Here is a 24,111-nt window from a genome sequence, read left to right as displayed (position 1 = left end):
CCAGTTCTATGTTCGACGGTCTTGGCGACAAACAGGTCTTTTTCATAACAAGTGATGCACCGAGAAAATGTCTTTTTTACTGCAGATTTAATGTGCTTTGAAAGCTTTCGACAAAATGACTTGGAAAAAGTGAAGTGTATAATAGAAATTGCAAGATAACAAATATCGTCAAAACTTTTAGGCATCATCATAACAATTAAAGGCGCCGAAAATGTTTCAGAAACATTCATCGCGTAAAAAATAAGCAAGAAATTAAACTTATTCATCAGATCTGAGCCGAAGACGACGTCGAGGGTTTGCACAACATGAACTTTACAAAATCCTCATACATATTTACTATTTTAAGCAGTATAATTAGTAAAACTATTGTTTTTTTTTCTAATTTGTACGCAGTTAATGAATAAGTTAGGCAGTTATTTATGAACAATTTTCTTCGAAGCATAGACAAGAGGAAAAAACATCGAATATGAAATGCAATATCTGTATTATACATTATTTTTATTTTACAAAATATGTATTTCAACGTCAATTACAATTCAATTATTTGAGTTCACTCCTGAAGGGATACTGTGGATGATTCTCGACTCTGAAAACAAGTTAATCACTTGTTAAATAATACAAAGAATAATTTTTATCAAGAAAAAAAGGTTCGCGCGTAACGTTCAAAAATCAACTACGTGACTGTTGAGTTGACTGCGTCTGCGCAAGATCAGGTGATGAAATGCCATCGCCAGCTAAGAAAACGAAATAAAAACGAAAACAAACGAAGTGATCAATGAGCGAAACAAAAGAAACAGTTATCCCCACACGAATTTGTAAGTTTTGTTTGCTGTAGTTTCGTATGTTCATAAGTATTACAAAAAATTTACTAGAGTTAACGCTCATGATACAAAATATTCAGCAAGCCTTAATTCCATGTATTGATTGCGACTTTATTTTTATAACGATGAATTGTCGATTTCTAAATCATGACTTACCCTTTGAAAAACAAAAAGTTAAATATTCGTCCGACTTCAGCTTGGTCTAAGGAGTTGAGTCGATGCATTTCTTCATCAGTTAATGAAAAATCAAAAATCTCAATGTTAGATTTAATCCTTCCTGGGTTGGAACTTTTTGGTATCACAATAACTCCTCCTTGTACAGCATGTCTTAATAAAACTTGAGCTGTGGTTTTGTTATGGGTTTCAGCAATTTCTTTCACCATAGGATGACCTAATAAGTCAGGAAATTTATCTGCACTGTAATTATATTTGGTTTGAAAATGTTGTTTGGCTCCTGGTGATGCAATAGGACTGTAGCCTGTTACTGAAATGTTATGTTGTCGACAAAATTCTCTAATTGGCCTTTGTTGCATGTACGCATGTAATTCAATCTGAAGCCAAGATATTTATTGGAATTTGATAATTGTGCCTACTTACTTTATTCTTTGTAGATTTATAAACATATTACCTGTATATTACTAGGTTTGATTTCTGAGTTATTTAGAATATTTTGTATTTGGGATATGTTGAAATTACTCAAACCAATTGATTTTGTCCTACCAGCTTTAACTTGTTTTTCCATTTCCTGAACATTAAATAGAACGATCAGGCATTAGTATTATAAGTAGCTTCAGATATAATCTTTTTTACCTTCCAGACTGCTACAGGATCTGATTCAAGGTCTAATGCGAAAGTTCCATTTGCATTGGTGGCTGGTGCAAAAGTATCTTTATCCTGAATGAAAGCAAATGGCATATGGACTAAATATAAGTCTACATAATCCAATCCCAATCTTTGTAATGACAATTTAATGAATTTCTCAACATCAGATGGACGATTGCCAAAATTAGGTAACTGCAATCATTACTCTTTAAAAGTTTGATCAGAATTAATTAGGTACTATAATTTACAGGACCATAGCTTACTTTTGTCGTTATAAAAACTTGATCTCGCTTTCCCCCTTGGTTAAACCATTGTTTCAAGCTTTTTCCTATTGCTTCTTCGTTATTATAATTGAATGCTGTGTCTATGTGCCTATAACCACTGCTAAAAGCATTTGTTATAAGATCTTCCATTTCCTCTGATTTTGCCTGAAATTTGAAATTTATATTTTCTTTTGATTTAATAAAAAGTTGAATGAATTGACGAAAGGAGCCTTTATCTGCTTCTATAAAAGCTCTAGTATATTTAAAATATTTTGATTTTATATTTTTCTTTTATTACTGAATCCTGGAAGTCTTGAGATCTCACCTGCCATGTGCCCAATCCAACCACAGGCATGTCATGTCCAGATGACAGCCGTACAGTTGGAGTTGCCATTCCTCTACGGCAGCTGTTCAACAGTGCAAAGAAGCTGCACAGCCTCAAGGCAGATGTGATGCTGCATGCACACCAATACAAATGCATTATTTTTAGAGCAACCCACCCCACTCTATCACTCTACTAAACTTTATTTTTGAACCTTTGTAGCTTACTTTACCTATAATTTGCTTTTCATATTTTATCTAACTATTCATTGATTATTTTATCGTTTTTCAAACCTGCATGTAAACAATAGTTTCTGTTTCTCATCCGACACTCATCTTTCAATGTTTCAAAGGCTTTGAGCAGTACTTATCGAAGGCATTTAAGATAGATATTCCAATGGTCTAAGCAATTTTCCTATTAGCAAAATGTGTCATACCAGTTGTCACATTAACACTTACTTGACAGTTTTGAGCAAGCTGTTTCGATCTTATGAAAACAAAGAATTATAGCGCGCGAAAATTTTAATCTTCGAAACGCAACTGCAGTTTCCTGTCAGCTTCACCAAAAATTTGTTTAGCTATAATCGATCGCGCTCGTCATTTAAAATACAGTTAATGTTTGAAAAAAACACTACACGTCACTCGGTGCTTTTCAATTGATAAATTTCGACATGAAAGTGAAAAAATCGAAAATTGTCATCAAATTAAAGCATTATGGCGGTGAGACAGGAAAGGCTCGCGCTTCTGGAAAAATACCAGTGCTTCGACTTTTTGACGTGCGAAAGAAACAGCGAAAGCGCGCCGCAGTGCGCCTGAGCAATGAAGCCTCGTGTGCCCTTGCACTTGCATATAGTTGTTATTTCACAATGACATGGGTGCCTTGCATAGAGGCCAGGGGAGGCAAATCGATACTATATCGATTCCCTATTCGGATGGACACTATCGAAAGCATCCAAGGATGAGTCGCGAATATGCGTTGCTCAAGTAAAAAGCTCCGCGGAATGGTCACGTTTCCTTTGAATTCGCACGAGTTTCGCGGCTCGGCGAAACTAACCTTGCTGCAGAGCTAGCGTGCAGCGCGTTCAAACTCTCCGCAAGCCGACCGAAATCTAGAAGACTTGGCCATTTGATCAAAGCTAATTGATGGTGTACTTTACCGATTTAGCGCCATGTCTGCCTTTGTGCAGATATTTGCCGGAATTTGTCGTCGCACACGCACACCACGCACAATAGACTCGACACTTGGGCTAGCCACAGCTGATCTGCCTCGTCTTATGCCTGTACCTTTCTCCGTGCTTTCGCGTTGCATGCTGATGTGATTTCACGTCCGTCCGTCAGATGAAGAACACAGGCGGAACATGCAAAGTTTGCGATCGAAAACGCGCAAACGAGAAAGTGATTGTTAACAAAGGAGGACGATGTTTGTCTAAAAAATTTTATTAACATAGCGATCGTGAGGTCGGGGACAATGTAAAAAAGCAAAACTGCAGATGAACAAGAAACAAGAGAGTTAGCGCAGCTCGCGAAACGAGAGAAGAAAGTCTACGGTGCAGCTGTAATAAAAGGCGACTGAAACTAGGCACGCAGCAGCCTAGTTCCTCTGGTTGCTGATCCTCTGCGTGGCGCTGCTCGCATAAGCGGCAGAAGTGGCAGAAGCGGCATAAGGGACGAGGCTCCGAGAGAAAGAGACGGGAATTGCCGAATTGTCGCAGGGCCAGCGCCCGAAGCGTGCGCCCTCGAAGGAGGCCTAGCTCCTGATGACGGGCAGGTGTTCGAAGCTCTGCCGATGCAGCGAGGAGCTCCGCGGGCGGCTGTCGCTGTGGCTGTTGGCGTGCGAGGCGCCGGTTTGCTTGGGCAGCTGCGGCAGCATCATCTGGCCGAACCCGTTGGAGTGCTAAACGGAAAGCGCGTGACTGTCGGAGCGTCGGTCGAGCGTCGAGCGCCGAGCGCCGAGCGCCGGAAGGCTTACCCTGGACCTGTCGCGCAGGCTGCGCAGCCTGTCGCAGTCGTCGCTCTCGAGCCGGGGCACCTTGAAGTGGAAGTTGTCGAAGTAGACGTGCCGCAGCAGCTGGTCGCACGTCCAGCGCTCGTCGGGGTCCCTATCCAGGCACTTCCTCAGAAAGTCCAGCTGCAACGCGACGGAGCGCCGTGGTCAGCCGCGTGGTCGCGCCCATCGCCTCGTCGCGCCCGGCACTGACCTGCAGCGTGCGGCCGGCGCCCTCGGGCAGCAGGCCCTCCAGCGGCGTGAGCGTCTGCGGCGTGGGCAGCGCCACGCCCGCGAAGAACTCGTTCTGCTGGAAGATGCTCACGTGGCGCGGCAGCAGCTCGCCGAGCGTGCGCCTGATCAGGTAGAGCTGGTCCACGTCGGACTTGCCGGGCCACAGCGCCTCGCCCCGGACGAGCTCGGCGAACACGCAGCCGATCGCCCACACGTCCACCGGCCGGCCGTACTGCGTGTCGCCCACCTGTGCCAGACGCGAGCGTCGTCGTCCGATTATCGCAGCACTGCTGACCAGGCCGTCGTACTCACGAGCAGCTCCGGCGCCCGGTACCACCTCGTGGCCACGTACTCCGTGTAGTTCTCGCCGGGACTGAGCATCCGCGCGAAGCCGAAATCGCAGAGCTTGACGATGCCGTCGGCCGTCAGCAGGATGTTCTCGGGTTTGACGTCGCGGTGCACGCAGCCCAACCGGTGGCAGTAGGCCACGCCCTGGAGTATCTGCCAGGTGAGCTGCTTGCTCATCAGCTCGGGGCAGCCGTGCGGGTACTTTTCCATCTCGTTGAGGAGCGTGTGCTCGCAGTACTCGAACACCAGGTGCAGCTTGCGCTTGCGCCTGAACACCTCCAGCAGGCTCACCAGATTCGGGTGCTTGAGGTTCTGCGGGCGGACGAGGAGCGTTCCTTAGCGCCGAGCTCGATCGCGACCGGACAGCCCGTGCTCGCGTCGCGAGGGGCACGCGAGTGCATTTGGGGACCGGGCGATCGATCTCGGGCGTGCCGCGTGCGTCATGCGCGGCCGGCGGATATTGACCACGAGCGCGGCCGAGCCGCGTGCCGACGCGAAGCGGCACGTCGGAGCCCTCGGCAACGCGCGGTCGCCGGGTCGTCGACCCCTCGCCGCGGAGCCGCGGATCTATACGGATATCTGACGACGAACGCTGACCAGTGCCCCCCCCCCCAGTCCGGCGCTCGCGGCCTGTCCGCTTGTCGGCGCAATTGAAATTGACTGGCGCCGAAGTGGCTGCTCGCCAAGATTCGGCCGCGCGACTATCGCTCGCGGCGCGGATCGATCGACGATTACCTTGAGCAGCCTGATCTCCCGCAGCGCGATTTTGCGTATGAGGGGGTCATCCTCGGTCTGCTGGAACTTCTTGACGGCGACGAGGCGGCCGGTCTGCCGATCTCTGCACTGGAAGACCACCCCGTAGCTGCCCTCGCCGAGACGACCGAGCCTCTCGTAGCGCTCCATCGCCTTGCTCGGCGCTCTCGACCTGCACCCACAACACACGCCAGACGTGCCGTTTATTTATCTGACGTGCAGCGATCGCTGGAATCCGATACTACGCGATTGTGAAAGCCGAAGGAAAGCGCAGACGCGCGTGGTCGAAGCGTACTTTCGATACTTGGCGAGGCACGGCAGGGCCAACTGCTGGGTGAAGAGCATGTTCGCTGGGCGCACTCGAGGAAGCGACGAGGCTTGCGCGCCCGGGCGCGACCAGTGTCCAACTGGCCGGCCCGGCCGATGCGCCGAGCCGCTTGGCCGCTGACCAAAGGTCGAGTTGCCCGACTGCCCGTGCGCGGTTCTGCTTGCCAGCCGAGCGTAGCGGACCAACGCGCACGCGCCCTCGGCTGCACCTGCATGATCGTTGGCGATCTCGGAGTCGCCGGGGTCGCCGGGGTCACCGGGGTCGCGCGCCTATCCTCGGCCCAGCCGCCGGCATCGGCGTCGTGTCGTTGCAGGCGCGGACTTGGAGCCGAGCAATCGATTACGCATGCTGTACTCACCAGACAGGCGTCAACTGGTGGTGATTGGCGAAGCGCGGATCGTTAACCATTTTTCGATTTGGCGCCACGGGGACAGCGTTGAAGGCGAACTGTCGTGGAATTTTGCGGATCCGCGAGCGGCGACGGGGAGACCGACAGCCGAGGGAACAGGTTAGACGCGCGTGCTTGAGATTTGGTCGGTCGATCGATCTCGTCCGACTTCAGAGCGCGTTGCCGCGAAGCTGCCCGCCCGTGGCCACCTGCCAGAAACAGACCGGTTCTCGCCAGGCTGCGTCGTCCGCGAACGCAAGCTGGAGACCGGCAGCCCACGACGAGCCATGGTCAGGCGGGCGCGCGAGCAATCCGTCGGTCGGCGTGCTGCTTTAAATACCTACAGTAACTGCAGAAGACCGTTCATCTCGCGGCCTCGGGCTCGCTGTAGCGGCTGCTCCAGGCGCAAGGGGAGGGCAGTGGCGCGCGAGTCCGTCGGACCGCATGCCGAGTGCCACTGCCTGCCGGCGAACGGCTCGAACGCGGATCGCGCACTGTACACGCGCCTCGCCAGTCGCCAGGCGAGCCGACCTATCCGGCTGGTCGCGCAGTTGCGCCGCTGGTGGATTACACCTATTGACAATCGATACTCTGGCTGGCTCCCAAGGCGCTCGTGAGCGCAACGCGACGCGCTCGCTAGGGGAGGGGCCAGCGAGGGGCCAGTCGCCTGCCGTTCTGGGCCTTGCCCGTTGCATTCGTCATTGATCTCGCAGCGATGTGTAAGCCTCTCTACAGCATGACCGGCTGATGACATTCGCCAACACAAGCTACTAATGTTTTATGCAGCGCGAGGTCGTCACGGTAATTACAATGCTCCTCGTACGTAGTACTCGTGTGCTTTCTGCAACCCGCACGCGCCGCTGTTCGGGCTGGCTACGTACGTCGATGAAAGAGCCCCGGACTACTCGACCATCGGACGAGCGAACGTGCTAGGTGCTACCACGACAATCGACCAGGCAGTAGCGGAGCAAAGCAAAAAATTTGAACAAAGCTGACTCGCTTAACGATGGCTATCAATCGATGCCTCCATGTCAAAGTCACACGCACGCGTTCGCTTGATAGTTAAGCTTTCATTATTTGACGATGGGAATTGCAGGCGGCAGCACTCTCACTGGATCTCGTTATCGGTTAGCGCGTTTTGCTTCTGCAGCAGTGGACAAAAGAGAAACGAACGAGATCAGAAGGCATTTACATATTAGTCATAAATTGGCGATGTAACGAAAGTTGAAGCTTTTTATCGATGACTGCAATCGACCGAGTTATTCAGCGCTCTCGGGTAACATGTGCATACTCATAAGTGCGAAAAGTATCGATAAAAATGTGAGTGTCCAACGTAAAAGCGATATATTATTTAGAAATGAAGGAATTACTGATAAGGAAACATAGAAACGTTATATACTTGAATATTAACAACAGCAATTTTTCGAATTTCATGTTTACTTACAATTTGAAATTACTTCCTCTTGGATACTCTCCGAGCAATGTAATAATATTAAAACGAATGCCGATCGTAAAGAAACGAGAACATCGACTATCAAGTATTTATTTCTATTTCAGTCACAGCCAGCATTCCACAAATATAATTGCCGGTTATTACACACGAAAGAAAATTAGTATAAAGTATTTGTAACGAGCAGCGCATTTTAATCAGTAGAACCGACTTTTCTCAGCAATAATCTCGCAGGGGCGATCGTTTGAATAATTCAAACGAGCGTATTTTAAGGCGCGCTGCCACGGAGCTTGCGCACCTGGAGAATTATCGGCGCAATATCCTGCGGCATCTCAGTCTCGCGTATCTGACTGGTGTTATCTGGGTTGCGTGACTGACGCGACGATGTTTTGCTCGCACGCGGTAGAGCCACCTCTCGTGAAACGCGAAGGTCGAACCGAGCGAGAGCTATAACGCGCGGCTTCGAGTTCTCGCGAGGCAGCTGACGTCGCAGCTTGCATATAAAAGCTCGGCCGCCGTTACTTTCCCTCGCTTGTTTGCGTCTTGTCGCTCGCGTGGCAACCGGCTACTCGCCATTGTTACTCGCATCTCGTGAATCGCTCGGCGAAGCGGCAACCGCGCCGACCGAATCCCATCGACCAGTCGCCGTGCGGCCATGAACACTGAACCGTTTACTGCTACGCGCGCACAAATCGATCGACGCACTATAAATTGCAAGGGATCGTTCTCGTGCTCGAGTCCCGTTCGAAGCCGGCCGACCGATCAACGGCCACCACGGAGGCGGGAAGAAGGAAACGAAAGAAACACGGGAGCCACGCGTTCCCGCGTCTACGTGTGAACAGGTGTACCTCCTGGGCAGCAGAGGTAGCGTGCTACCGAGCAGCCAGAGCCTCCTCTCGGGCAGCCAGTTGTCCATCGAGGCCCGAGCCTAGCAGCCGAGGATCGCGCGAGCCGTCCTCGTCTGCGTCATCGTCGTTGCCGTCGGCCGCGCGCTCGTCGCGTACACGCGTCACGTCCACTCGCTCGCTGCTCGGCGGCGGCAGCCCGGCTATGGCTCAGCCTAGCCGCCGCCCCGCCAACTCGCGACGGACTCGCCACTCGCCTATTCCATGGCTCCGTCTATCGTGTAGTCAGGCGAGGCGCGCAAGCCAAGCGGTTCGACGTGCCGGGATTGACTGAGTCGAGTGGCAAGCCGACTCTCGGCCGGCCCCGGCAATCGATATCCAGCGCGAGCTCCTTCGCTTATGTTCCCCTTGCGAGCTGCTCGAAGACCATGCTCGACGCAGCAGCAGCAGCAGCAGCAGCAGCAGCGGATGCTTGGACTGACGAGAATCAACGAAACCTCGTTTATGCTCGCTTTATTCGCTTTTCGCCACATGGCCATGCCCCACTTACAACGTTTGCCCCGTTCGCAACGTTCTCTCAAAATCGAAAAAGAAATCTTAAAATCCAGTCTTTACTTTTACGAACCTGCAAATCGCATGCTAACAAACTCCTACTCGGAGTTCGGAGGCTTAAGACGAGCAAGTGCGTGGTTTTTTCTTTTTTTTTCTTTTATTTTGGTCGATGTTTCTTTCGTTTTATACATGATTAACGTTGTCATGTTAAAGTCATGAGCCAGTTTTTCTCTTCCTTTGAGATGGAAAACTTGGTAGCAAAAAGAACATCAGGTCAATAGAAGCTGACAAACGCTCCTCGCTTTGGAACGTATCGTTTTGGTAATCCCAGAAAGATTTGCTTTCGATTTGGACTTTGGAGAAAAATGCAGACACAAATATGTTTGAGAGTAATAGGGTCAGAACCATTCAGACGCTCTTGGAGACGCGTTGAGCGTTCGAAGTGGTCGGAGTTTTGGGTTTGTTGCTGTCCGTCGTGTCGCCTCGCACAGTGAAGATGACGTAGTAGCGTTTAGCGCGATCAAGCTTCTCCGACGGCAGTGCAATCACTTGCTTGTCCGCGCCGTGGCTCACCTCCACCTTGAACAAACGAATTATCGGTCTATCTGAGAGATCGTCAGGTGTTGGCCTACGACGAGTAGAAAGAACAAGGTACGTCGAGTAGTGCTAGTAAGTGACAAGTCGGACGTGCCGATCGTTTACCGTCATCTGTCCCTTCCCCTGTCCCTCGATCTTCGGAAGAAGAGTCGGTCGTTCGAGGCCGCCTCCACCTACTGCAATTAGAGTCTAAAATCAAATATTGCAATCTGTTTCTATCTAGCGGCTACGTAGGTATTGCCAAGGTTCGTGACTGCGCGTGCGTACGTAGCTGTTATCTACGCGAGCGAGAACAAAGCGAAGCACCAACGGCAGAATATCAAACTATGGGCGATGCGTGTGTGGGTGGGCAGAGTAGGCGGGAGACACTGCCGAGACTCACGGTAAGTGTAAACCGGCACGGAAGTGTAGGCGCTTGTCGCGTGATGACAGCGATGCGTCTTTTGCGTGCACTGCTTGGCCTCGGTACACCAGTCGGGCGTCGATGGGCGCCTCTGCAATCTCCTCAACTGCTCGTACAAGAACGACTCGAAGTGCCTGCGAAAGGCGTAACGAACGATTGAGGCTCTCGTCGGTTTTCCGACGCCCCTCGCGCTCGTTCGCCCTAGGATCGATCGAACGATACCGACCTGAAAGTGTAGGGTTGGTCGTACCTGGCGACCCCAAGCGCCGGCCCGCTCATACCGGCTTTGTGGAACGACTCGACCTGCGATAAGCCAAACAGTTTCTACTTTATCGATGTCGCTGCAGCTCGCAAGAGCAACTTGTTGCTGTACGCTTATCTCCGAACGGATGCGAGCGCCTCTCCAAGCGGCGACTCACCTGTCGCTTGACGAGGACGCTCTCGTTGGCCCGTCCGTGCCGGATCTGCAGCCTCTTGAGCTCCATCAGCTGGAAGAAGATCTTGCGCTCGAGGTGGTATCGCCTGAGGCTGATCTGCACGTCGCGCGTGATCGTGTCCATGTGCAGCGCTCGCTGGCGCTCGCTGTTCGGGCAGCACTTGACGGCGCGCCTCGGTATGCGGGAGACGCGCGGGCTGGGCTCGATGCCGCTGTCTCTGCCGGCGCTGTCCCTGCGCTGGCGCAGTCTGGCCGCGTCTTGCCTCAGCGATATCTTAGCCTGGGCTTGCGTCTGCAACTGCGGACGAAAGGTTGGCCATGGCCCTCCGAGGTGCGGCTGCGAGCTTGGGAGAGTACCTGTGGAAGTACGCCGACGGCGGAAGCGCGCTTGGCGATCACGTCGTCCTCGCTGGTGCTGGGCAGCACGCGAACGATGCCGACCTCGTCGCTCGCGCCGCCCAGACCGTCGCTGCCCTCCTCGTCCTCGTCCTCGTCCTCGTCCTCGTCCCCGCCGCCGTCCCCGGCCCCGTCCTCGCGCTCCTCCTCGGCGTCGCCAACCACCTGGCGAATCTCCTTGTCCAACTGCTCCTCGTCCTCGTCGTCCCACTCGGGACTCTCTATGACTGCGACGATCGCACTGTGATCGGGCGATCGTTCCTCCGAGCTCTCGAACAAGGGGCTCTTCGTCGGGCCGCGGCGCTTGCCCGTCGGCGGCCGGCGACGCGACGGCTTGCCGCTCCTCGGCGAACTCGACGAGCTCTCGTCGGCGTAGCGGAAGCTCTCGCTGCCTGGAATCCGAAGCGGCGGCTGCGCTGGCTGCACTTCCGCGCTTTCCTCCTGCTGTTCTCGCCGCTTGGTTCCTCGCTCGGTCGCGACTGGCTGCTCCTCGTCCTTGGCGTCGGATCCTCTCTTGGTCTTTGCCTCGTGAGCAGCCGCGGACTCGCGTCTGGCTTGTGCTTCGCCGTCTTTAGCACCCGCATCCGCGCTGGCGTGAGTCTCTTCCGACGCGGCTTCTTCTCTCGGAGTCTCCTCCTGGAGGACGTCGGCCGCCGGTTCTTGTGCGCTGGCCCGTGGATCGATCGGCGTCCCCTCGTCCTCCGCGGAGACAGAGGCCGGTCGATCCGTCGGTGGTTCTGTTTCCTCGTTATCGTCCTCGACTTGTTTAGAACCCGCCCGAGCTTCTTGCCAGCCGGGGAGCTCCGACTTCCCAGCGCTCTCTGCGATCTCCGCTAGCAGCCCTTCCTCTTCTTCCGGCCGTCCAGTCTTTTCTTCCGAACTCTGCGACATTTGCTGCCGAATGTCTTCCATGTCTCTTCTCAGGTCAGCAGCTTTGTTCATCAGCTGACTCTGCAACTCGTCCGCCCTCTCCAGTATGTCGCCCATCTTACTTCGCGCCTTCTCCTTCTCGAGTTGCTCGCTCGCTGCAGTCGCGGCTTCGCCGTGGGCGTCCTCCTGGGCCGCGGCGCGCGTTCCGGTCTTGTGCACATCGGCCGTTACCGTGACCTGCTCCATCGCAGTGTCTTGGCTCGTGCTGTCGGCATCCCGACGCGAGGACTTGCCGTCGGCCGCTCGAGTCCAAGGCCCGTCGTGCTCGGCGTTGCTCAGCGACGAGCGGCTCGCCCGCCGGGCTCTCGCCGAATCCTTGGAGGCGTGGCCCCGGGCCGCTCCGGACTTGCTGCCGGAGACGACCTTGCGGGATGTCTTCTCGAGGGAGCGCCTGACCAGAACCACCTCGAGGCTGTCGTCGCTGGCAGTCCCGCTGTCCCGACCGCTCGCGGCCGGCTCGTCGCTCGACAGCTGCAGCCCGTCCAGCTCGGCCCCGTGCGGCCTCCCGCCACTGGCGCCTGTCCTGGCGCTGCCTTCGAGCAATCGGAGCGTTGAGCGCCGCCCGGCCGCCACTCGCTGCGCCGGCCTACCTGCTCGCCTCGCGTCCTCGCTGAGGGCGCGGCGCCGCCGGCCAACGGCCCTCGAGGACGTCTTGGAGAGCCGGAGCTCCTCCTCGCTGAAGCTGCGGCTGCCCCGGCGCGACGGGCCACGCCGACTGGCCCGGCGGCGCGTGCGCCGCTCGACCCAGCGCTCCTCGTAGCAGGCGTCCGCGCGCCGGCGTCGGCCGCGCTGCCGGCGGCGCGGCGCCGCGCCGCCCGGCTCCGGCCCGGAGTCGGAGCTGCTGTCGGCCGCCCGCGGCCGCGGCCGCGGCCCCGCGGCGGGCCCTGCAACAGGCGCGCGCGTCGGTGGCGAGTTCGGCGCCGGGCGGCCGCGCGGCCTACCTTCGGCCGGGGCGGCCCCGCGCGCGCCCAGGCGCCGCGCGGTCAGCCCGCCGTGCAGCTGCACGAGCTTGGCGCAGTCGCGGTGGCCGCGCTGCAGCGCCGCGTCCAGAGGCGTCGCGGGCGCGCCCCCGCCGGCGCGCATGAGCGCGTTCGCGCGCGCGCCGCCGTCCAGCAGCAGCTTGCAGACGCCCAGGTGGCCGCGCTGCGCGGCCACGTGCAGCGGCGTGCGGCCGTCGGGCGCGGCCGCGTCCAGCAGGGCCGGCCGCCTCCGCGCGATCCAGCCGAGCAGCTCCGGGCGGCCCGAGGCCGCCGCCTCGTGCGCCACGCCCGTGCCGCGCAGCGTGCGCGCGCGCAGCGAGCCGCCGTGCTGCACGAGCAGCTTGAGCGTCTCCAGCTGGCCCTTGGCCGCCGCGCAGAGGGCCGGCCTGAAAGAGGCGGGCGTGCCAGGGCTCTGTGCGTGCGCTCCGTCGGCCGCGGGCACTCACGTGCGTCCCTTGCGGTCCTGCCGGTTCGCGTCGGCGCCCAGCTCCAGCAGCAGCGCCGTCGCGTCCGCGTGGCCCAGCGTCGCCGCGTAGTGCAGCGCCGAGCAGCCGTTGTCGTCCACGTGGTCGGGCTGCGCATCGCAGAGCCGCACCAGCGCCTCTATGCAGCCGACGTGGCCGCGGGAGGCCGCGCAGTGGAGCGCCGTGAGGCCGTCCTTGTCCGAGGCCCCGGCCGCCGCCGAGCCGCCGGCCCTGCGCGCACCGTCGCCGATCAGCCGAGCTCGGCTCGGGGCTGGCGCGCGATGCGCGGCCGCGACCAGCTCACCTGGCCAGCGCCAGGATGGCGTCCACGCTGCCGGCGCTCGCCGCCCACAGGATCGGCTGCCTGCCGTCCTCGTCCCTCGCGTTCACGTCCGCGCCGAACTCCAGCAGCGTCTGCAGCACTTTCTGCCCGACCTTCTTCGGTACTGCCAGCTCGGCCGTGGCCGCTGCTCCGCAACATTGCGCCGCGTAGTGCAGCGGCGAGCCTCCGCGGTGATCGGCTGCCGATGGGTCCGCTCCTGCCGCCAGTACCAGTCGCACACACTCCACTTCGCCGCATACTGTGAACGTTCGCGTGTTCTTTTCGTTACTCGTCGAGCATCAGTCCGCAGTTCCGTCGCGTCGAACGCCGATGCTGCTTTTTCTTCCATCGTTCATCGGAAGCAAATCGGCCTTGCAAACGTTTGTTCGAGCACCGAGACACAGCGAGGCCTATGCCTTAAACTGGCAATTAGCATGCAAACTGACTGGGGTGCGACCTACTAAGAATGCCACTCGTCATCGCAGCACCGTAAAAAGCCCCGGCCGTATAATTATTCCGAGCTGGCTGTCCGTTGCGGGGCCCATACAGCGGACGATAAGGACACGTAACTGGGTCAGTTCTCGCATAATTTGCGTTTATGGAAAGGGCAAGGAGCCTGATAAAAAGCCACGGGCTCAATCAAGGAGGAAAGGGGGTCGCGAAGAAAATAAGATCTGATCTGCTATCGACAAAGGCGCTGTACAGATGAGCCGACCGTTCGATCGGTCGATTTCAAATCAATGGTTGAAAGTAGTCTCTGGTGCTTCGTCTTATTCGGGTTTTTCCACGTTTCTTCGTCAATGTCGTCGACGTAGAAGCCCCGAGAAAAGGAAAAAGTCGAGCGATTGATTTTCGTACGTGGAACAGGGAATATGGGATTAGTCACGGCAGTCTGCAAGCAGTAAACGAAGATGCGACAAAACCTTGTGCCAATGGATGCGGAATTGCATGAAAATTCCGAGTGAAAGCCGATCGTTGAAATGACTCGGTTGAGCAGATCAACTGAAACGAAAGAAAGAAAGAAATAAAGAGAAGAAGTGGAACATTGGCACTACTTGTGTACGCTTATTGCACTTGACGCGCACGCCCGCGGTGTCTTTCCCTGCGCTCGTTTGTCATGCGCAGCAATCCGCAGACGCGAATTTGACCGGAACAAATGCCAATAATCAGCAGCGAGGGCAATAAAGTCAAGTCCTAATCTGAAAGAAGGTAGGCGCTAGAGAAGCAAAGGAGGCCGAGGGGGACAGGCTCTCTGGCAGCCATCAATTTCAATTAGCAGCTCTAGCGTACAAGCGCGGCAGGCGAAGGCTCGCCGCGGAGAGCTTGCCGGGTGTTCTCGCGTGCTCGAGGGTGTCCGGTCGGCCGGAATCGCGTAATCACGTCAGTCCTGTGACCCAGTGACCCGCACGCGACTTATTGCCTGAGCGAGATCGCGGCGATCGAGCGCGCGGCCCGTCCGCGCCCCTGCCGTTTGCCGCCCCGCCGCGCGGATATCTGGGTAGTGAGCGCGCGACCACTGGCGACTCTCCAAATCTCGCCGACTTGCTGCGCTCGCGCTACCTTTCTCCGTCCGGGCTGGTTTTCGGCAAACCCGATAAGCTGCGCGCGATGCGAGATCATCCGGGGCGAAGCCTGCAGCGCGCACAGGCCGGCCCCGAGGCGTACCGCTTGGCCGATGATCGATCTGCCAGTCGACGGTGCTGCTCCGAACGCGACAGCTGGCTAGCGAAGCCCGCGAGACCGACCGTAGCGAGCTCACCCGTGGCCCAGTGCAGAACGCTGTGTCCCTCGAGGTCCTTGGCGTCGACGTCGGCGCCGTTGGCCAGAAGGACTGCGACGAGCTGGTGGTCGCCGGCGATGACGGCCAGGTGCAGCGGCGCGTGTCCCTCGGCGTCGGCGGCGTCGACGAGCTCCGGCGCGGCCTGCGCCACCGCGCCGCCCGTCGCCGCGTCCATGCAGTAGTGCAGCGCGCTGCGCAGCGCCCGGTCCCGGTAGCCGATCGTCTCCTCCTGCTCGCGCAGCAGCTTCAGCACGCGCCCGCGGTCCGCCTGCTGGCAGGCGTGCATCAGCGGCGTCGCGCCTATGCTCAGCACCCTGCGCATCGCCCTTGCAACCTTACTTTCTTTGCTCCTTTTCCCATTCGAGTGGCCTTTCTATTTTCTTTCGATCCGAGCCACTTCGTTCTACAGAATCGCTTGTGCTCTCGTTCAACGTCCCTTGCATAACGCGCCAAACACTAAGCAGCTGCCTTCGAGACGTCTTTACATCACATTAATCGTCGCGTTATCTCCGCGGTCAGCACGAACAGTTTGCAAAAACAAATGCGCGCCAATACGTTATGAATCGCCACTAGGATAATCGAAGCAAATAAGACGGTTACCAGTTTCAATTTTCAGTCACCGAATAAAATTAATTTTCTCGTTAAAGCCGCTCAATGTCGGTAAAATTAATTTTTACGTTAAGTGATAATTGGTGATTGGTAAGTGTAATCAGCAAGCGCGGAAGAACACGCGGAGAGAAAGCTACGACAGTCAGTAGAACAACTCACTTATAGGGCCGGCGCCTCGCTATCTCCTGTTGCCTCACAACGCTCGGCGTCGCGGCGTTATTGTTATACAGCCAAGTGGACGTGGATGTGGCGAACTTGGTCTTTTGTCTCTGCGAGTTGGCGGAATAATGCCCGAGCGGTGGTAGCGTCACCTGCTGCTGCTGCTGCTGCTGCTGCTGCTGCTGCTGCTGCTGCTGCTGCTTGATCTTGGACGACCTGTCTTGCGTTCTCGGGGCGATCGGCGGTGTCCGCGTGTCCATGCCCGAGCCGCGCGCAGGCACGGCCCCGTTACAATTTCCTCCGTGCCGCCGTCGTTCGACATTGCTTGATAGGCCAATTAATCGTTAACGACATCGACTCACGTTACCTCTCGCGAAGAGGCAGAGCAAATAAAAGCTGACGCAGCGTTTGGTCCAAAGTATCCACGCTTTGCTTTCCTTCAAGTTACCTTTAGGACTACTAACTGTAGCATATTTTGTATATTCCAAGTTGAAGACTTGTGCGAATCGCAGCTATTATGGTAAATCAATAGCGAAGAGTGCACTCGCCGGCTGCGACCGCGATGTGCAACGTTAGCCGCGTTGGTAGAAAAACTGCAAGAAAGAGACGAACCTTAGATGGGCGGTGCAATGCAGCAGCTGGCCGCTGCGTGTCGACGTGGCTGGCGGACTTCTCGCGCGTCATCCTCCGCTGCTACCAGCCCCAGCAGGCTCCTGATCGCTCGGCGTCCGGATCACGACTCGGCGGGCCGCCAGCTGCCACCGCGACGAGCCCGCGTGTCGCCTAAGCGCCACCCCTGACCTGTTTCGACGGCACCGGGCTAGAGCTCCCTTCTTAGCTTGCCGCTGTCGCGAGATGTGGGCCGCGATTTGCCGATAAGCGGCCCTTACCATCCACCCCCGGATATTCGACTCGAGCGCGGCGCACGCGATCCCGACCTTGAGTTCCCCGCGAGCGATCCCACTTTAGATACCTATCGCTTGCCGAATACGAGCGATGCGATCGCTCTTGGCGACAGCACCTCAAGGTCGCCGCTCTCTCTCTCTCTCCTCTCTCTCTCTCTCTCTCTCTCTCTCTCTCTCTCGGGATGACGGACAGCGCGCGCTCAGTCGCTACCCACTCCGAGAGGCTTTGCGAAAGTAACGAGCTACGGACCACGTGGTGTCGGCGATTGACCAGGTCACTTGCGACACGGTAACCACGGCTACCGAGCCTGCCACAACACACAGTCCAGGCTGCTGTCCACTGCCCACTCGACAAGCTCGGCAGACAAGGTCGCCATCTCAAACAGGAAGCTCGTTCTGTCTGAATAACTGCGTTGGCACTTTGTTACACTGACGACTCCTATGCACCCGCCGTACGTTAACATAGCAAAGAACGCCACTTCCTTTGAAAACTTTCTCTTGAAAATATCAAGCAACGTTATCGATTAGAAAAAAATTGTTATCGTTTAAGAAATTTGCGACTTAAGACAACAGCTACAGTGGTAAAGGCAGAAAAACAAAAGGTCGAACAAGCGCCGCTGTAAGTAATGTAGTGTCGTCCTTTAACGGGACAAGGATACGTAAGTGCGACTGACGTTTGATTGAAAAAGCGCTTTCGCCAGAAAAGTGGAATTTAGTGTGCAGCAATCGGCCGCCTCGAGAGTGTGCGAAACAAATTCAGAAGACAATCGATTCGCCCTTCTTGGCGCGCGTCATGTGCGTGCGTGCGCGCGTGTGCGTGCCTCCTCGTTGGACTGACAGTGGGAAAGAAAAGAAAAATCGGTCGGCCTACTTAACCGAGAAAGAAAAGGCAAAGGCGACTAGGCCGAAGCATTTCCTGAATAGCCCCCTTTTCACCTTAAATGGTCAATGAGCGAACGAGCGCGCTTTGGTGCAAGGAGCGGCGATTTTCTCCGACTGATCGATCGACGCGAGAAAAAGGAAAAAGAGGCGTTACTTTTTTCGTTGGTCTAGTTCCAGATCGCGCGCGCGCCACCGAGTTTGCCGTTCGTGCGCCACTCGGCCTGCTCAAACAGAGCTTCTGCCCCGTCAGAGCTGTCACGCGCACGTCAGACCGACCGACAGAATCGTCGCTTTTTTCGCGAAAGGAAGCAAAGTTTTAATCGAACGCGTATGCCGGCGTTGCAGCTTGGCTCAATGTTGAGCTTCGCGGGGGAGTCGCATAACCGTCCGTCAATGCTATCAATAGACACGCGGTAAGATGCCCAGGAGAAGGTTCGACACCGAATACAAGAGAGAAGAAGGAGGCTTGGACCGAGGCTCGGATCAAATCGAATGCTCACCTCAATGTTATTCGCTCCATTGGCAGTGCTCGCGCGTTCGTTTATCCAGGCGTCTCATCCAAACGATCGGCTTGGATTGTTTGGCGCAGTTTGAAAGTTTGAAGAGACGTAGCCAATCGATTGGTCGTATGACATTCGTTCAGCGTTTAAGTTCAAGACAAAGTTTGCATTGGCACTCGGGCGAGATACGCGTCAGCCTTTACACAGTTTGACCGCGGCGTTTATTCTATCCTCGCGAATGCGAATCGCGCTCTTGCTCGCCTCGACATCGGATGAGGCAGGCGGCGAGGCGAGTGCATCTTCGGCGTCGAGGGCGCGACGCTCGCGATGGAGCGCGAGGCTAGCCGTACGTGTGCAGGCGAGCACACTCGGCTCAACGAACTTGGCGCCGACTCGCCGACTCACGTGTCAGCGCCGATGACTGAAAATCGTTAGCACGCGCGCAGCGATCTTTGCCGCGCCGCTCAAATGCATCGGCCCGTACGTGAGTGTGTGTGTGTGTGTGTGTGTGCACGCGCGCGCGCGCGCGCGCGACTAGTCTGCCGTTATGTAGGACGCTGTACGCGCGGGCAGGGACGAGGAAAGCGCCTATCGCTCGCCGATGAGAAATTGCCTCGCGCATACATTATCGATCGCGCGGCTCCGACCGCGTTCGCGCGCTCGACATCGGCCGTCGCACGCGTGCCTCGACGCCGACCAGAGCGTTCCGCGAGCGCGCGCCCGTGGACGCCGGCCGCGCACCTGGCCGGCGCATCGAGCCGCCGGCCTCGCGAGAGGCAGCCTGCTGCACGTGGCCGGCTACGTCAGCCGCGAGTCCGCCGCGCGGATGGACCGCCGCCGTGGCTCCACTCTCAGGACCATTTCGGTCGTCCGGTGCGCAAAGCGACCGTGAGGCCTCTGCGTGTGCCCAAGTCACGCAGGCTCGCCCGAAGGAAGGCCCGCGGAGGCCGAGCAGGAGCACGCACGAGCGAACGAGGTAGGCGTCGAGCGAAATGAGAAATACTCACGCATGCACGCCCGTCGCGAGTCAGCGGCAGCGAAGGCGTCTCGGTCGGTGGCGGAGTCGTCGTCGCTGGCACGGCATGGTGTTGGCGACTGCACGCGCTCGCCCGAGCGTGCAGCCAAGAAGCGCCCGCTGGCGCAACAGCAGCCTAGCCAGTCGGGAGCGCCGCGCGTGTTGCTTAGGAACATCGCGAGGGCTACGAGTGGGGTGGGCCGTGAGTCGGCGGAGCCCTTACCGCGCGCTCGCAGCCCACGCGCTCGCTCCTGCCGGCGGTCAGCCGCAGGCCATCGCCATTGCCATCGCGTACAGGATCCGAGCCCGCGCTCCACTCGCGTTTTCTGCGACCTATTGCTCAAGGCGTTCTCTACGTTTTGTTCTACGCCGCGCGGCAGCTAACTTTTAACGAGTTTTCGGGGACCGCGAAAAAGGGGCTGATTATTAAATCGATAGGAGGACAGGGGCACGACAACTTGGCCAATCATTCCAGAGAGAATAGGCTTGGCGATGCGTGCGTTGCAGACTCATTATTTCGATTGGTTCGGTGTGCCCGATAGATTGATCGATGATTCAGGCTCTAATCAAATACCTCGCGATGAAAGCCAAGCCTTAGCTTCGTTAAATTTTCACGGTCGAAAAGAATCCGAAACTTCTTCATTGAGCTCCCCGACCCGAACCCGATTTCGCAAATTGCGCGGCTTCTTCAACAAGTAATCTCTCGAGTCTTCAAAATTCGTGGCAAAAACCAACTCATTTTCACGTGTGCATAATTTCATTAACTGCATATTTATCTTGAGTAAAAATTCAGTCTATCGAGAAAACATTGTTTTTGCAAAAGCGGAACAACGTACATCATTGCCAACTGCGATTAGTCCAAATTTACACGAGCAACTCAATAACGCAGATTGCATAGTTCCCATTTTAAATGCTACCTTCCGCGATCAATGGTTGATTTGAAAATACTATGAGAGGCAATGAGCCTTTAGAGCGATTTTTAATAAGTTTTTGTATTGATGTTAAATAGAATATAGCGTCGGATTATTAAAAGCCGAATGGCAGATATAGAGGTTAAGCAATGCACAAAAGAGCACAAAATGGGCTGGCAATTAGCGGCGGCCTTTACTCGAAAAGCACGCGGGAACGCAGGCAGACGACGATAATTGGCTTGAAATCTCGCGCCTGCAAATACGTTCGTATTGCTCGTTCGAGTGACGTAGTGCGTACAACTGTAGTACACCAAGCTGAGCTGATCCGAGAACTGGGGGTATAGCTCAGTGGTAGAGCATTCGACTGCAGATCGAGAGGTCCCCGGTTCAAACCCGGGTGCCCCCTCGTCTTTATTTTTTATTTTTCTTTCGATAGCTCTCACGCCCCAAAGACAATGTATGCTCTATTATTCTTGTGCAAACGTAATAATTATTACACAGCTCGTCGATCAAGTGAATTGTTACGCTTGCATGCCTGTTTATATAAGGCGAGTGTCTCTATTACCCAGCCCCTTCAATTTAATTTAATAAATTTAGGCAATGTATAAGTAGAATAATTAGTTTCATATTAATCTATACAACCTTTGTTTCGCTATATAAAAATATCAAACATATAATTTATTTGAAAAGAACATAACTTAAGACCAATTACCAGCGAGAAAATCGATTTTTTCATTTCATTCAGTTGTCTAAGTATTTTAAATTATGGTGCAGTACATGCGATAGGACCGGATATTACTTTTTGGCGACTTGCTTAATAATTATTTCATATGGACATTTTAATTTCTCAAGCGATAATTATAAAAACTTACTTTTTCTAGCAGTAATATACAATTATTTCCTGCATAAGCTTTTGATTGTAATCAAAAATGTCACTCGCTTTTTCATCTGAGAGCATAGATAACCAAACGCGAACACGCGACATATTGCATTTATAAGCAAATTCAAAACAGAAGGAATAATTCTTTCACTACGAGAAAACATATTGTACCAGTAGCGAGTGCCATTTTCTAAACAGCCAACAGCATCTAAATTGCAACGTAGTCCCAAAAGCTCTGAAATCTTAGCCTCGAACATGCCAATGTGCAAATTAATCTCTCGGCCTCTCGCCGCGCGTCCGGACTCGTACCGTCATATACATTGCGATCTATATGCAGCCTATAAATTATGACAAAGCACAGTCACACACATATATATACTAAACATTAAGCGTACGCACGTCACTTTCACTATCGTGAATATTCGCAACTAGAACATATGCATGGTGACTTTAATTGAAAACCAAATGAATAAACACAAGTACGGACATATAATGCCGTAATCATCAAGACTGACGCGCGACAGTCAGAGACATGGCCGCGATCGTTGCTTCTACGCGTGTCTTAATTTATTGTCCTGATATATCACTGAAAAAACTAAGCTCGGACGTTCCACGCTCGAGGACCATAGATTTGTAAATAGAAGAGAAAAACATATAATCGTAGTTGGCTAAACGGCTAGCCGACTTTTATTTCGATAATACAGTCGCGGAGATCGCATACAACTTAAAAAATGAACTACAATCATACTGGAGCACGGAGGGGTGAGTTGTTGCTTGTTTCTCTTCCAATTTAATTATCGACACTTGCTTCGTTAGCTCAATCTTTTTGTTCAATTGCATTTATTTACCAATGTTTTTCTATAAATTAGATGTGATGTACTCGTTAATATCATTACAGTAAGGTTATGTTCGTCTTACGAATGCTGACACTATTATACATATGTGATGAAACGTATGAATTGGCCTGACGTGGATTCATTAAGAGATGTATGCTAGCTTGCTTGTGTTTGATTACATATTTATGCTTTAGGTAAACCAAAGAGGGTCTTGGATCCATGGGCTGCTTTATCTGTTCCTTCTTCAACTTCACAAATGCCATCAAGTGCTTATAATATGTACAACCAGCAGGTAAAAGAATTGATAATAATCAAAACATTAAACTTTTATTTATATGTATTTTACAACATAGAAATTGTTTAATTAAGGTACCTATGAATAATGGCATGTCACCAGATTATGGTTTCAATATGCCAGATCAAGGTCCATCAACTACTAGCACTCCTCCTTATGGATTTGTTCAACAGTCTACAATGCCACCTGCATACTCACCTGGCCCATCAGGAACTGATGAATTCAACACAGGCCAATTTACAACGCAATTGTTGTCACAGCCTATTGTGGCAAACATGGCTATGGAATATGGAAGTGCTGTTGCCAATGTAGGAAAGCAACAGCTTGAAAAGTATGTGCCAGTTACTGCTCTTCGATACTACTTTGCTGTAGACACTGATTACGTTATGATGAAACTTATATTGCTATTTTTTCCATTTACACATAAAGTAAGTTATTTGTTTTAGAAATGTAGAAAAAAAGTCTTTATATTTTTTAATAATAAATACAATGAATGCATGTCAACAGGATTGGTCTATTAGATATGAACAAGATAGTCCTCTGCAGCCACGTTATGAAAAGAATGCACCAGATATGTACATTCCCATGATGGCTTTTCTTACTTATGTAGTAGTTGCTGGTCTTGCATTGGGTACCCAAGAAAAGTTCACTCCAGAACAATTAGGCATAATAGCTAGTTCTGCTCTTGCTTGGGGACTGATTGAACTATTTCTCCATATCATAACTTTGTACATTATGAATCTTGAGACAAGTTTGAAATACTTAGATTTACTGGCTTATTGCAGTTACAAGTATGTAGGAATGAATGCTGCACTGCTGGTATCTTTGCTATTCAAGAGGATGGGCTTTTATACAATTTTTACATACTATAGTATATCTTTGTCATTTTTCCTAATTCGATCTCTAAAGCTAAGAATGATACCCGAGGGACATTCTTCTTACTCAGCTAGCGGGAACAAAAGAAGACTATATTTCATCTTGTTCGTTGCTGGAATCCAACCGATTCTTATGTGGTGGCTCTTGTACCATCTTATATAAAATCCTTATTAGATCAGTATATTTTCTCAAGTGCTTTAAAGGGTCATTGGACGTCATGTTGAAGTTATAGCTACAATTGCATCGTGAATATTGGGATGTTTTTGTGCATTTTATGATATAAAAATTAATTCCCGCGAATGAATAACCAAGCAACTCTATTCTTTTGTGAAACAACTCTAAGCCACAGCGATGCTAGGAAGAAAGTGTGTGGAAGTTCAAACTCAAATAGAGTTTAAATTTGTTTGTCAAGCTGGACATATAAATGTAAATTTCTTCCTTGACTAGCTTTATGGTTAAATCGCGTTAAGTCTACTGTATATCATGTACGATCTAAATAACGAATCTAATCAATAAGACAGCCGAATATTCTACAATGTTTCTTTGATAGAAATATTTTTTTCGTGTAAAATAATATTTTCAGTAAATACGGTTAATTTTCAAGACGACTTATTTTACGGAATGCAAAATTTTAATCTATGTTTTGATACTTTCGGAAGCACGATTTTCAGACCGTTAGTGTAAATAACACGTAAGAAAATTGTCAAGTTGGATAAAATCGTGTATTTATGTTTTCGGTATCTTGTTTTTTCATCAGGATATGTTTATGAATGAAATGTATGTCCTATATTATTGTAAATTGTTATTTTATAAAAATAAAATGACT

At 52.9% G+C, this 24,111-nt stretch overlaps 3 protein-coding genes and 1 non-coding gene across 32 annotated transcripts; 2 read left to right on the top strand and 2 right to left on the bottom strand.

The window, feature by feature from the left end:
• Positions 1-479: 479 nt before the first annotated feature.
• On the bottom strand, positions 480-8,869 carry LOC131669163 (cyclin-dependent kinase-like 4). 11 transcript variants are annotated; one of them, XM_058943865.1, is made up of 7 exons: positions 2,461-3,961; positions 2,232-2,361; positions 1,907-2,071; positions 1,632-1,835; positions 1,450-1,566; positions 978-1,372; positions 480-586 (listed from the first exon to the last, which is right to left on the bottom strand). In XM_058943865.1, exons 2-7 carry the CDS (start codon positions 2,298-2,300, stop codon positions 541-543), a joined length of 996 nt encoding a protein of 331 aa, XP_058799848.1. In that variant the 5' UTR covers positions 2,301-2,361; positions 2,461-3,961; the 3' UTR covers positions 480-540. The 11 variants fall into 11 exon arrangements, with proteins under 11 accessions (XP_058799848.1, XP_058799849.1, XP_058799850.1 ...); XM_058943866.1 differs by having other exon boundaries at positions 2,522-3,961; XM_058943867.1 differs by having other exon boundaries at positions 2,687-3,961.
• Positions 8,870-9,269: 400 nt separating this feature from the next.
• On the bottom strand, positions 9,270-21,046 carry LOC131669122 (ankyrin repeat domain-containing protein 35). Of its 19 annotated transcripts, none has more exons than XM_058943776.1 (14): positions 19,480-21,046; positions 16,798-16,986; positions 16,186-16,509; positions 15,397-15,731; positions 13,620-13,896; positions 13,298-13,546; positions 12,813-13,237; positions 12,462-12,755; positions 10,903-12,404; positions 10,529-10,843; positions 10,336-10,433; positions 10,089-10,243; positions 9,765-9,895; positions 9,270-9,710 (listed from the first exon to the last, which is right to left on the bottom strand). In XM_058943776.1, the coding sequence occupies exons 3-14, from the start codon at positions 16,443-16,445 to the stop codon at positions 9,630-9,632; spliced, it is 4,122 nt and encodes a 1,373-aa protein (XP_058799759.1). In that variant the 5' UTR covers positions 16,446-16,509; positions 16,798-16,986; positions 19,480-21,046; the 3' UTR covers positions 9,270-9,629. The 19 variants fall into 19 exon arrangements, with proteins under 19 accessions (XP_058799759.1, XP_058799758.1, XP_058799748.1 ...); XM_058943775.1 differs by having other exon boundaries at positions 9,270-9,688; positions 13,620-13,854; XM_058943765.1 differs by having other exon boundaries at positions 9,270-9,688; positions 19,480-21,045.
• Trnac-gca (transfer RNA cysteine (anticodon GCA)) lies at positions 20,733-20,804 on the top strand. Its single transcript has one exon. It is a non-coding gene; the product is annotated as a tRNA-Cys (tRNA).
• A 733-nt stretch (positions 21,047-21,779) lies between the features above and the next one.
• On the top strand, positions 21,780-24,066 carry LOC131669111 (protein YIF1B-B). The gene is made up of 4 exons (XM_058943750.1): positions 21,780-22,040; positions 22,309-22,406; positions 22,484-22,837; positions 22,917-24,066. Exons 1-4 carry the CDS (start codon positions 22,010-22,012, stop codon positions 23,445-23,447), a joined length of 1,014 nt encoding a protein of 337 aa, XP_058799733.1. The 5' UTR covers positions 21,780-22,009; the 3' UTR covers positions 23,448-24,066.
• Positions 24,067-24,111: the final 45 nt, after the last annotated feature.

Source organism: Phymastichus coffea, unplaced genomic scaffold (assembly GCF_024137745.1).
Source record: "Phymastichus coffea isolate CEN01 unplaced genomic scaffold, Cenicafe_Pcof_1.1 PCOF00087, whole genome shotgun sequence".
NCBI classification, from domain to species: Eukaryota; Metazoa; Arthropoda; class Insecta; order Hymenoptera; family Eulophidae; genus Phymastichus; species Phymastichus coffea.
Note: the sequence above shows the minus strand (reverse complement) of the source record. Positions and strands in the feature narration are given on the sequence as shown.

Excerpts from the sequence above, each read along its gene's own strand:
- LOC131669111 (XM_058943750.1), top strand. The coding sequence starts at position 22,010 with ATGAACTACAATCATACTGGAGCACGGAGGG. Across the intron at positions 22,041-22,308 it reads TCATACTGGAGCACGGAGGG|GTAAACCAAAGAGGGTCTTG; the intron begins GTGAGTTGTTGC and ends TTTATGCTTTAG. Across the intron at positions 22,407-22,483 it reads ATAATATGTACAACCAGCAG|GTACCTATGAATAATGGCAT; the intron begins GTAAAAGAATTG and ends TGTTTAATTAAG.
- LOC131669122 (XM_058943765.1), bottom strand. The coding sequence starts at position 16,445 with ATGGACACGCGGACACCGCCGATCGCCCCGAGAACGCAAGACAGGTCG. Across the intron at positions 15,732-16,185 it reads GCGAGGCGCCGGCCCTATAA|GGTGCTGAGCATAGGCGCGA; the intron begins GTGAGTTGTTCT and ends GGCGATGCGCAG. Across the intron at positions 10,844-10,902 it reads CCGTCGGCGTACTTCCACAG|TTGCAGACGCAAGCCCAGGC; the intron begins GTACTCTCCCAA and ends TTTCGTCCGCAG.
- LOC131669163 (XM_058943856.1), bottom strand. The coding sequence starts at position 7,016 with ATGTCATCAGCCGGTCATGCTGTAGAGAGGCTTACACATCGCTGCGAG. Across the intron at positions 5,106-5,528 it reads GGGAGATCAGGCTGCTCAAG|AACCTCAAGCACCCGAATCT; the intron begins GTAATCGTCGAT and ends GTCCGCCCGCAG. Across the intron at positions 4,693-4,757 it reads ACCGGGCGCCGGAGCTGCTC|GTGGGCGACACGCAGTACGG; the intron begins GTGAGTACGACG and ends CGTCTGGCACAG.